A 12,306-nucleotide genomic window follows, 5' to 3' on the forward strand; every position below is an offset into this window, starting at 1 on the left:
TAACAGGAAGTACCCTGACAGGGGGAGGGAACACGTTGGTGTGCTGGTTAATTTATGTGACAACTGGACTGAGACACAGGGTCCAGGTAGTTGGTTAAACACTAGTCTGGGTGTGTCTGCGAGGGTTTTGCTGGGTGAGGTGAGCATGTGAACCAGCGGACCAAGTGAGGCAGGTGCCCTCCCAGGGCCGGGTGGGTCCCAGGTCCCGTCAGCCCCCTGGAAGCCTGAAGAGCACCAAAGGCAGGGAGAACGCTCTCTGCCTGGACGGCAGAACCGGGACACGGGTCTTCTCCTGCCCTTGAACTGGGACTCACACTGTTGCTGCTCATTGTCTGAGGCCACAGGACCCCAGCTAGAACGTGCACCACTGGCTCCCTCATCCTCAGGCCTTCACACTTGGACTGGAACTTAAACCAGCAGTTTTCTTGGGTCTCCAGCTTAAAGAAGGCAGATCATGGGACTTTTGGCTTCTTTAGTTATGTGAGCCAATCCCTTATAATAAATGCCTTTATATATAGGTATGCATGCATACGTGTGTGTGTATTAGAGTTATCCAGAAAACAACCAGTGGGAGATTACACACACACACACACACACACACACACACACACACACACGAACTGTGAATGCTATCAGAGCATTGAGTGGGAGTGCTATCTTTATTGTGAAAGGACTTCAACAATTCCGTTAGTCAGGAAACTTGGCCATTGATAAGAGCACCTCACTTCATTAGCAATGTGATAAATATCAGTGGGTCCATGTATCAACGCCAGTAAATTCTGTGTCACTCCCATGCTGTGCAAAGTGCAAGATACAGAAATCAAACTATGGGAACCAATAGTGTGAGATGGAATATGCTACATCACTATAGCAAATACACATTCACTGGCCCTGAAATCTTGAAAAAATGTGACGGTGTTTCTAGAACTGTATGTAATTTGCCTTGAATTCCTAATTCAGCCAATGTAGAAAATTTAATTCCGTCATGTTCAGGTAAATTCTGCTAAACTTCCTGTGTCCTGAATCCCCTGGGCCTCCACAGGGGTCCAGGCAGAAGCCTTTCTCCCAGGCTCTGGGTATGCTGGGGGCCGGCGGGGTGACGGGGCAGGCACCGGGGCACGGGCTGAGGAGGAAGGGCCTGTGTGGGCTGCACCACCCAGGTGGGCTCCTGAGGCAATGTCCCCTCTGGTTCCTGCCCTGGCCACCTGTCTTCCAGGGTGTCCCCTGAACCAGGCTGTGCTGCTGGGGGCTGGTGTTCACGGAGGCAGCAGGACCTCCTTTGTCCCCAGCACAGCACACGTTGCCGTCCAAAGTTGCACCCCCCATGTCACAGCCAAAGTTCTCTTTGGGATGCTGCCTGCTGAGCCCTGCTGGGGGCTAGCACCCCACAGATGAGGGGTCCACTCGGCCGGTCACCTCAGGCAGCTGTGGTTCATTTTGTAATCGCTGCCAAGTCCGATGGGATTTACGACTGCCACTGTCTCCATGCTCTGGAAAAAACAGGCACAAGGATCCTCCTGGCGAGATCCCCAAAGCTGAGCGTGGGGTTAGTGTCTGCCCACTGGGCCCCGACAGTCCTCAGCTAAGAAGGGCATGGCTGGACCCTCTGGGGAGACGGCAGACTGACCCCCTGCAATGCTTTCCTTTCCACGTTCCTTCCTTCCCCAGTCCAGGCCCTCTTAGAACTAGGGCAAAAAATTCTGAAAACACCTTGTTTCAGCTAGATTATCAGCTTATAAATACCCAAACAAGCTTTTCCCTCAAAATCTCATGTGTGAATTTCTGAATCTTATTTGGAAACTAATGTAAGATTGTTGTCTGTTTCTTCCCTTTGAGCTCCTACTATGATGTTTCTTATTTTCGTTGAGGCAAGGATTGCCAAGGAGGATCACTTATAAGGACAGACACTTTGGGTCGGGATCCTGACTGATGTTTGCAAGCTGGACATGCCTGCGCCTGTCAGGATGCATCCTTCACAAGCAGGTACCAAAGCAGGCTCGTGTCAGGGCAGCATGATGCGTAAGCATGAGTCTCTAGTGCTGAACTGGCCCTCTTCCTTATTTATTAGCTACAGAGCTTCTTTGAGTTTCAGAGCCCTCATCTTAAAGTGTGGGAGTAACATGTAGAATTCACAGAACTGTAGGGAGGACTGAGTCGAGACAAGTAGAGTGTCCGGCAAACAGCGCTCCATATACATTAACACTCAGATGATGTGCTAACTCATGAGATGTTTTGTAATTCATGTGTGTGTGCACGTGGTATGGCATTATAGCCCTATGCCCATGACATGGGGGATCAGAGGGAGCAATTCAGGACAGAGCCTGTCACTGACTGGAAGGAGCAGGGCTTCTCAAGCAGAGGAGGTGACATTTGAGCTTCAAGGATGAGCTGACAGAGTGAGGTTATTCTGGCAGGAAGAATATTGTGTCATATTCATGAAAAGATGTGGGATTTTCACAGAGCAGAGGACTCCAGGCGACTGACTGCGGGGACAGGGGCACAGGAGATGCACCCGGAGTGTCTGCTGACGGACCTCAGTAATTTATTCTGTGCTAAGTAAGGGCCCGGCAGAAGGTCACTGGCAAATTTCTAAGAGGAGAATGTCAAGAATTGTGAGGTTCCTAAGCCAAGCTATCTTTTTTAAAAATTAAAAAAAGACTAGGTTGAGCACACATAGGCAAAACAGCTTTCTTTAAATAATGGAAAAGTTGTCAGATAAAAGAGGAAGTGCACTTGCAGCCGCAAGCACAGAACCAGCGTTTTGGAGGGAAACCGTAACACTGCACATGCAGGATGACTGTCCACAGACCTTCCTGGTGACTGGAGCGGTCAGCCACGGTCGGGTTCACAACAGATACAACCTCCGCCCTGGAGGACAGAGACAGATGGGTGTCCATCAAAGTGGCTGGGAAGAAACCTTCCAGGGCTGCGGGGAGGTTGAACCAGTGGCTATTTTAGCTAATGCAAGATTAAGAAGGGAAATGTGATTTTCTTAGTGTACGTTAATGTACTCATGTGTAGTCATTCTGTATGCTGAGATGCTTGGGTCTCCTTTCTTCCTAATGACTGGGCATTTACCACGCTCCACGAGTGCTCATCTACCCAATGAGTGACACAAACATCAGAAAGGCTAGACATATCTGACTGTGTTATCCAGGAATATAGCATGAATATGTACAGTGTCGACTATCAAGACAAAATTTGGAAGTTCATGTTTCAAATAAATTCCTGTTATTTTTTCCAGTCACGCTCCTCTCATCAGGAAATGTCTGTGTCCTGCACGGTGGCTAGAAGGCCTCTTCTCATTTCTGATGGCGGGAAAGGGCTCAGGAAACGGAGGGAAAGAGACCCAGGAACAGCGCTTTGGGTTGGCTTCTGTTTCCTCCACCTTAGTTTGCTCGTAGAACAGCATCGGTTGATCGATTGTGCATTGTTTGGGAAAACATGTTGATTGTCTTGTTCAGTATGAGTTTGGGGCCTGGGCATGTGTGCCTCCCCTCTGTTTCTTCCGGCACTCTGCCTCTGCCCACAGCCTCGGCCACATGAAGAGGCCACGCAGAGCCTGTGGAGACGCTGTGTCCTTCCTTCTGCTCCTCACCTCTCTTCTCTACACCCCTCCACAGATTCGGTGCCCAATCAGTATTTGTGGAATAAATGTCAGTTTGATAAGTGTTGCCCTTTAGGGTTCCTTCGTATTAGGACATAGACATGATGGAGAAACGTTTCTCTCCACAAAGCTCTTGAGCCACAGAAAGGCTGGTGGGAAAATCAGACATGTGCATAATTTGTAAGGATTCAAATGCACGTTAGCCTTACGGAGTACCAGTCTGGAAGTTGAATTACAGAATAAGTTTATGGATATATTAGCTCATTAAATTTAACACAGTAAACATTTTATTCAGTTTCATAGGAAATGAATTATTTAACAGAAGTCCTGTCTACAGCCATACAGTGCTATGCAGGCAGAGGGCATTCCATTAGCAAGGGTTTCATGGTGCAGAAGTCCATGCTGAGGGCTTTCTACACGGTGGTCTAATGTAATGAACAAGGCTGTGGATACTCGGAATTAACAGTGTCACAGGTCTTTATTCCAGTAAACATTTATTTTGTTTACTCCCCAAGTTCAGTTCTGTTTATGGTTAGGGAGGGTCTGGGGATACAGCTGAACTTTCAACTTTTTGGTCTTAAATATTTATTGTTTGCCTGCCCACCAGATGGCAAGCAGAGATAGCCAAGTAAACAGTTTCTTTAAGCAGAATTGTAAAGATAAAGCCATGAGTATACTTATCACATATACAGATTACGGAAGGGTTAGCCTGGAACACTTTCTTTACTACAGCAGGAAGAACCCCAGTGCGTACACTGACCGTGCATGCGCGACGGAGTCCTCCCTGCACTCAGCCACCTGGGTCTAGTTACTGGGGCCCTGGCAGCCAAGAAAGCTACTCAGGAGTCTTAGGTTGGCATCCAGAGTTTAGCTTTGTAATCCGAAACACTTGTTCTGAAAAACTAATTTGCCCAAATAGTCTTTACACTTTTAAAATGATACAGTGGGGCTAATACATCATCTCCTAAAATTTATGTTGTCTCATGCTTTCTGCTAGAAAAATGGCTGAAAGAAACACACCATGTCATTTCCTCATGAACTTGGTGTCTTCTATGCAAACAAAGCCTGGGGTGTTTGCTAATGACCTTTTATGAAGCCGTGGCTCCAACTCAACATATAGAATATCTCTTACCTTCCCCCAAAAGACAGCAAATGATAAACATCAAAGATGGTATTTTAAAAACTCTGTATTCAGTTATTCACACCAAAGGATATCCATTAAAATTATGAACATCTCTAAATATATTTCATGTATCATACATATATATACTTTATATGTATAATTACATATCAACAAAAGGTTTCTTGCTGCTCCAAGCATGTAAGTAAAACAAAGATAGATTTTGCAATGTAATACCCATATATGCATATATACTGGCTGTTTGAATTATGTATTTACAACTTGCCTAGGTTTTAATAAATGATTACTGTTCTATTATACAAACATAACAGTAAAGTTTTCTTTTAAATACAAAGACTGCAAATGAATACATGAAAAAATTACACACATGTACAATATTTATAAGTTATAAATGCAAAGTTAAGATCTCTTTAAATTATTGCACTTGCGCATTTTACAAAGATTTCTATGTCACACATATAAAATAAGTTTTTAAAATTTACTAACTCATCAACTATAATGAAGTTGGATATCGTTAACTTGAAATTCTTTGTCCTTCCAAAAGAGAGCCTATTAAAATTTTGGGTAGAGATCCAGTGACTCTATGAGTCAGGTTATTAAGAACATTGTTTTTGATAGCTTATAACCTGTATTGTTCTCCAGCTGTTTTTGGCCAGCAAGGAAAAGATCAACAGCTCACTCTAGATGCCTAAGCTAGGTAGGATATAGAATCTTTTGCTCATACAGACTTGTAAAGAAAGTCACCTTCTTTTCAAAAAGATTCAAGACGCTACCTTCCTACAAATTTAGGAACTGTTTCACAGTGTATTGGGCAAGCACATTATTTCAAATGAGACAGTGGGTTGGGTCTGGTGACTCGGTAGGGGCATTGTATGGAAATACCTTCTACAGGTTAAACCTATTGTCCTTTCAATGTGCACATGAAATGAATACATAGAATATGTATCATACAGCAGATCGTATGCAAAATAATATTCCCATGTCATATACATAGGCAATGTGAGATACGGCATAGGACTGGGAGTTAAGGTGACTAAAGAAAAAACAAAGGCCACAATGCACACCATCTGGTGATTCTTCGGGAGCACTAGGGAAGCAGGTCACACACTTGAAAACTTGACTTACAACAGCAACAAACACTTTCCATTTAAACTTCTGCAAGGATAACTATACCTCAAAAATATAAGCTGACACCTGACATGTGTAAAGCAAACTCCTCTACTTGGCAAACTTGATTGGGCTGTAAGTGTCCTTCGGGTCTTCGGGGGACGCTGATCTGTGGCCCAGCAGCGGCGTGCCTCATTAGCATTCCTCACACTGACTTAAAGAGCTTCCAACCCTGTGGAAGGTGAACAGAACCGCTGTCCATTGGGGGCGAGAAGGGAAAGCTTAGAGTTTGAATAAAGAGAATGATGCCCCCTCAGAGTGTGGACGTTTGTTGATCTTTCTCTTTGTCACAACTTTTTAACTTAGAACCAGAACACCACTGAAACTTTCTTTCTTTTTTTGCTATTTTCATCAACACATACATAGATGTAGTGCTTCAGACAACCAAATTATCCAGTAAAAAAATAATAATAAAAAGACAAAACCAAAAAACACACGTACTTCATTGGGTACCACTAAACTTAAGTGTTTAAAGAAATCGGCAGCATGTGCATCCAGATGAACACTTCCGTAGAGGTAAATGGAACTGCTGTGAGCCACTAACAGACATGGGAAAACGGAATCTGACAGTATACTCGGCTGACTGACATTTTATAGTGATTTTAAAATCAGACTACTTGCAAGAGAAGGGATCTGCTAATGTGACTAAATACGTTTTTAAAGTATTAAACCCTAAATAAAATCAGCAAAGTGTAGAACACAAACATGTCTGAAATATATAGAAGTGTTTTTCAAAATCTAAATCATGCATATGTATCTGAAACCCAACAAAAATCACGGGATAGTCAGTGACACAGTTCCTGAAATTTCTTGCAAAAAAAGACTGAATCTGAACAGTTTACTGGTCACAGTCATGAGGGTATATATGCATGACATCAAGGGATGGAAATCTGACAGAGAGAATGGTCCTATTAACTCAACTTGACATAATTAACTATGGATGTGGCCCTTTAAATATTTTTAATTATAGTTAAGCAAGAGAAGAAGAAAAATCATGAATATACGAAGAAGAAAATTACAGTATCTAAAATAAAGGCACAGGCCAAGGCATGGGGAATAATTTAGTCCTATTAAAGCTCAAACCTTAATTTTGAGTTAAAAGACAAGAACATACTACTCAAAACTAAAGCTATTTAAAAATTCAGGGAGCAAAGGATTTATGCAGCCACAAGCATCATGTGCAAACATATTTAGTGTGAACACACTTGGTAAAGCAAAGTTTGGAGACTGATTGCACAAAGTAACAAAAGAAAGCAAAACTATCTAAATTGCATGCTAAAAAGGGGAAACCTACGCTGAACAATATCTAGTGTCAAATTAGCTCTGTGTTTGTTGCTGTGAGAACAAGTCATTTCAAGCAGAATGGCGACCATCTGCACAGAAGTTTTCCACTGAGAGGGAAGCAGAGAGCAAGGAAAACTGTGTCTCAGTGACTGAACGAGGTCAGTCTCTCTTCCGAGACTGGCTTCTCATGTTCTTCATCAAAATAACCAAAGCTGGGAAAAGGATCACGATTCCTGCCCTAATCAAAGGGCCAGTTTGGAGAATTACTTTCCACATTCACTGTATTTAAGTTTTTCTAATTAAATCAGTCAACTATTAATTACTAATATTCTTACATTTTTGGAATTTTATTCCACTGCCCAAGTTCAGTATTTCAAGTTGGCATGCATTTCCAAGAAAATTTCTCATTAAAAATATATTCACTATCGTGGGAAAGATAATGGAATAATTGCATTTGATCAAAACTGTGTCTACTAGAAATCAGAACAAGTGATAAAAATGTCTGCAAACTGAACATTCTACATATTCTCACAGCTGGCTATCAAACTTATACTGAATAGAGAAAAATTGGCCCAATATAAAATACCACCCTAATGAGAAACTCATCAAAAGTTTTGGTGATAAAAACCATCTGCCCTTTTAAGAAAAGATCTGGTAAAAAGATGTGAACAGAACCCAGAAGTTTTTCTGTTAAATATATGCCAAAATACAAAAATACTCTTAACTGCATTTTTTCCAAAACAGGTTACTGAGTATCACTTCATCCTAGGCCCTTTTGTTTTTAGGTAAACCTATGATTCCTAAGTAAATCTTACACATGGTAAAAGCAGTATTAGCAGTTTACATGAGAATACAGTCCTTTGTTCAAACTTGGCTTCTATTACGACATTATTTCACAAGAAATCAATCAACGATTAAATCCATATAGATTTCTTTCAGAAACCGTTCAAAGTACAGGTCACATACTATAATACAACTGGCTATATCAAAAGAAAATTTCCTGTAATAATCTTATTTGAACAGCAACCTTAAGATGCAAGAATAGCCGTAGGATTCCCCCCTCCCACTGACTATTCGCTATATCAAGAAGCAGAATTCACACATTCTTTCAAAATCCTTTTAATTAAACAACAACCTTAAATAGTATTTCTTCCACCCTTACAATTCAGTCTCTAAGTTAAACTAAATGGCTAAATTAACTTGTGTGATTAAAGGTGAATTTGGTGCATCCATTTTCATAAATTTGGGTGCAGAAAATACACAACTGTTAGAATTCAATTCTATGAACCCACTAATATGAAAAGCGACATTTTCTAGTCAATTCTTTACCATACAATGTGTTTTCCAACATGAAAAATCAGTGTCTTTGAAGAATAGGGCTGATTTTTATCTTTTGTAGATGTGTTTGCATCTGTCATACACACGTGTTTATATCTACATACATACATACATATGTATGTACACATAGGCAGGTGTGTGTGTGTGTGTCTAGCCACAGTGGTATTTCTCTCTCTTTAGTTATTTCATTTACTTCATATCGTATAATTACAATAGTAAACGAGGGTCCATGGAGGGAAGATGGCAATTCTCAGAAGCCCATAAGGAAATTGAACACATAGTGTTAATTTTAAAATAAGAACCATGTTTATGTATAGCTAACTCTGTTACAACATGAGTTACGAAATAAACCATGTTGTAGAAACATCCAATTTCATTTTCTGTTTTGCAAAAACCAAGCTCATGTGAGCAACAGCGTGTACAGTACTGAATACAAAAACTATTTCACAGACTTATTTTATTAAACATAACAGTCCAGTCTCCTTCCAGGCCAGATGAGCAGTGGACGGACTGTTGCTGTGGACTGGCCTATTGCCTCGTGAACTTTCCTTCTTCCTTCAGGTCAACACCAACCCCATCTTCAGAGGTCACCGTGTCCTGGTGCCAAAAATCTTTAAAGCACTGACAGGCATCAGAGGTGACTGGCTTATCATCCATGTAGGAAGGGGTTCAGACTATTACTTTAGGTTCAGATTTATGTTTTTTCAAAACATTTACATTGCGGAGCACTATTAGTCTACAATACCAAAAATTATACAGAAGAAATTCTTCAAGCCAGGTCTCCAGGTAAATATTTTACCTTAAGCAGAGCAGAGAGAACAGAAATCAGCTACAATGCAGCTGAACTATATTCTACTTTTCCGTCATGGGATGAAAACTTCTGAGACATGACTGAGTAACACAAAGAAAGGGGTAATGGAAGATGACGCAGCAGGTCAAAGCAAGAACTAAAGAAGACCTAAACTTATGGTTTAATTTGATATTCAGAGAAATAAATATATGGTATATTAATTAAATAACTCATAGACCAAATCTTTAATTGTGAATGTGAGTCTAAATGACACCCAGGGAAAACATAAAGAAACCATTATTAAAAATTTACATTTTTATATCCGTAAGTCTCATTTGCAAAAAAAAAAAAATGTCGACATGCTTTGTTTTCTGAACAATTTGTGTCCATTCCCATTAAGGCCTCAGCAATGTTAGCCGTTAGAAAAGGCCAGTTTGCAAGTCGAATGGAGTTGCTGGGCAGGTGGCTTCTCGTCCTGGGGTGGTCCTCTGTGTACTGAGCCACCGATGAGGCTGGCAGGGAGGCCCCTGCTCAGCACATTCACTTGACGTCGCCTTCCTGAAGAGGTCTGCGTCCCAGGCACCAGGTGTAGGTCTCCCCCCACAAAAATAAAAGGACGAACAGTCAAAGCAAGACGAGCATCTTCGGGGGGCAGCTTGCGGCAGCGTCAGTCATCCTTCTTCGCTGGCAGCTTCTCAGAGGCCCCTGGGGCCGCCGGCTGGGCTGAGATCCACACGGCGCTCTCCTCCCCGCGGATCACCTTCTCCCACTGGCTGAGGTTATTCCTGGGGAGAGACACAGGGACAGGAGAGCGTGAGAAGGGCTCTGGGACCCCCAGCAGCGAGCACACTGTCCCGGGGTGCCCGCGAGCTGCGCGGCTCCAGGCCCTGCTGACTCTGGGAACACCATGCCCACTGCGCCCGGTGGCTCCCGGGGCAGCTCCGGCACGGCACTGTGGCCCGGTGCCCTCGGGAGGCTCAAGCCACCCAGGCCCGGAGGGCACATGGCCCCATCAGCTCCAGAAGGCAACGGCAAAAGGGATGCTAGGCTCGGGACACGTCACTTCTTTTTCGGTGAGAAGGGCTGACTTGAAAAGGGGAACGAGCCGGCGGGTGTGCTGTCGAGGAACACGCAGGGACATGCAGGCCCTGAGCCTGGGGACATCGGCACAGACCCAAGGCCAGGGCTTCACATGGGGGCGTGGAAACGGCGAACCTCCTAGGGGCCTTACACCCCCATCACATCCCATTTGAAAATGGGAAGTCGCCTCACGCTGAACAGTGTCCTATATAAAAAGTCACCATAAGTTACACGTGGTGCAAACTTTTGAGATGTCCTTTCTAAAGAAAAATGTCCTGGTCTGTGTTGCATTCTGGTGACCTCTGGTCTCGGGCAGCTTTGTTTCTGCCCCACTCTTCTGGCCTTTGTCTCTCAAAATCTGCGGATAAGAGTTGCCACCATCTCACCTTCTTCAGTGGCATGAATAACACCTCCCGTGTCCACCAACTTGCCCTACATGGCTAACCAGACATCAACATTTCCCACCTCGCATCTCACATTCATAGGTAGAATGACAAAGTCAGAAAGGAACCCCGGCACTGGCAAGCAAAATGCATGCAGAGCACCTGCATCCTACGGCTCCTTTGGGCAAAAAAAATCCCTAAATACAACCTGAAAAATAACACTTGTAACTCATGTACCGCATCCTCAGGTGTCATTTTCCTGGAACCTAAAGAGATTTTTTGGCTTTGGAAAAAAGACATACATCAACACTGCCGCTGTGTTTCCTTGGATACCAGTGACACAGGATGAATTTCCTCAGTGTCAGCAGGATCAACAAGGCCTTTACAAGATCACGCAAGTGCTCTGAAGCAGGTGGCTGAACACCGTCCCGGCGCGGCCCCAGCAGGCCTCCCTCTGCAGGAGGCACAGAGGCTTTCTGGACAGGGAAGGGTGCCTGGCTGTTCCAAGGAGCCCTCCTTGTGACATGCTGGGTTTCCGTTCACAGTCCCATTTCTCTTTGGAGGGGTGCCGACTCCATCCAGGGGTCCCAGCTCGTACTCCACACTGTCCATATGGCTCAGTCCTTACGTAAGTTATTTATAATATGTACATGAATATTATGTATTTATTTTTTCTGTATAAACTGTTATCTTAGTGGACTGATTGCAGCCGTGATGGGCTCAACAAAATGGTTGGTATCAGGCTCACCTCCACGGGAGCAGAAAGGAAAGAGAAGCCATCATTAAACAAGAAAAACAAGCTCATTTATTTTTATCTTCTTGCTTGTTGGTTTTGTTTGTTCATTTGTTTTTCTTTAAAAATTAGTTCATAAAGCAAGTTTCAATAGTAGAGGATGGGAATATATTAAAGGCTTTTGATAATGCTTAAAACTAGTAAAGCATCCACCCTCCCTGCCAGGGCACCCACTCCACCCCTCAACTGAGGTTCCGGCTACATACTTAGAAGAATTGCCTTGACACCAATTCACCTGCAGAAATCAACACACACGGCCGCTCTGCTCATCACCCTTTGCTTTCCCCAGAAGGAACTTCCTTTCAGAGTACAATGAAAATCTGAAAAAAATTCCAATGTTCTTAGCTGAGCACAGCCCTCACACAAGATGCTAGAAAGGCCCCAGAAGCTTGAAACCAGAAGAGGTAACAGATGGCTTCCATTTCTTTTGGGAAGAAAAGAAAACTTAAAGAGAAAAGAAGATCCCACTTGAGCTTCTCCCCTTCCGTTTAAACAATAAATCATGTGGTTTAACCCAAGCACCCTTCCAAACAAGCTGCCCTAAACAGACATTATGGTCCTGTCTTGTCAAAAGCAGCCCTGGGTGGGGATCTGTGTATCACAAAAACAAACAAACGAGCCTTCTTATTCCTTTTTAGTGACCGAATCAATTTATGAATAAATACTCTTGATATATATTTGTTACCTAGGCAAACACACAGCCCATAAAATTATATTTATTGT

General features: G+C 43.1%; 1 protein-coding gene across 1 annotated transcript in view; it reads right to left on the minus strand.

Moving 5' to 3' along the window:
- Positions 1 to 8,647: 8,647 nt before the first annotated feature.
- The window catches only part of LOC130679762 (cAMP and cAMP-inhibited cGMP 3',5'-cyclic phosphodiesterase 10A-like), a 108,178-nt gene continuing 104,519 nt past the window's right edge, over positions 8,648 to 12,306 (minus strand). Inside the window, exon 21 of the mRNA XM_057489202.1 lies at positions 8,648 to 10,112. Within this exon, the coding sequence (XP_057345185.1) occupies positions 9,995 to 10,112 (118 nt within the window). The 3' untranslated portion in view covers positions 8,648 to 9,994. The remainder of the gene's footprint in view (positions 10,113 to 12,306) is intronic.

Source organism: Manis pentadactyla, chromosome 12, assembly GCF_030020395.1.
Source record: "Manis pentadactyla isolate mManPen7 chromosome 12, mManPen7.hap1, whole genome shotgun sequence".
NCBI classification, from domain to species: domain Eukaryota; kingdom Metazoa; phylum Chordata; class Mammalia; order Pholidota; family Manidae; genus Manis; species Manis pentadactyla.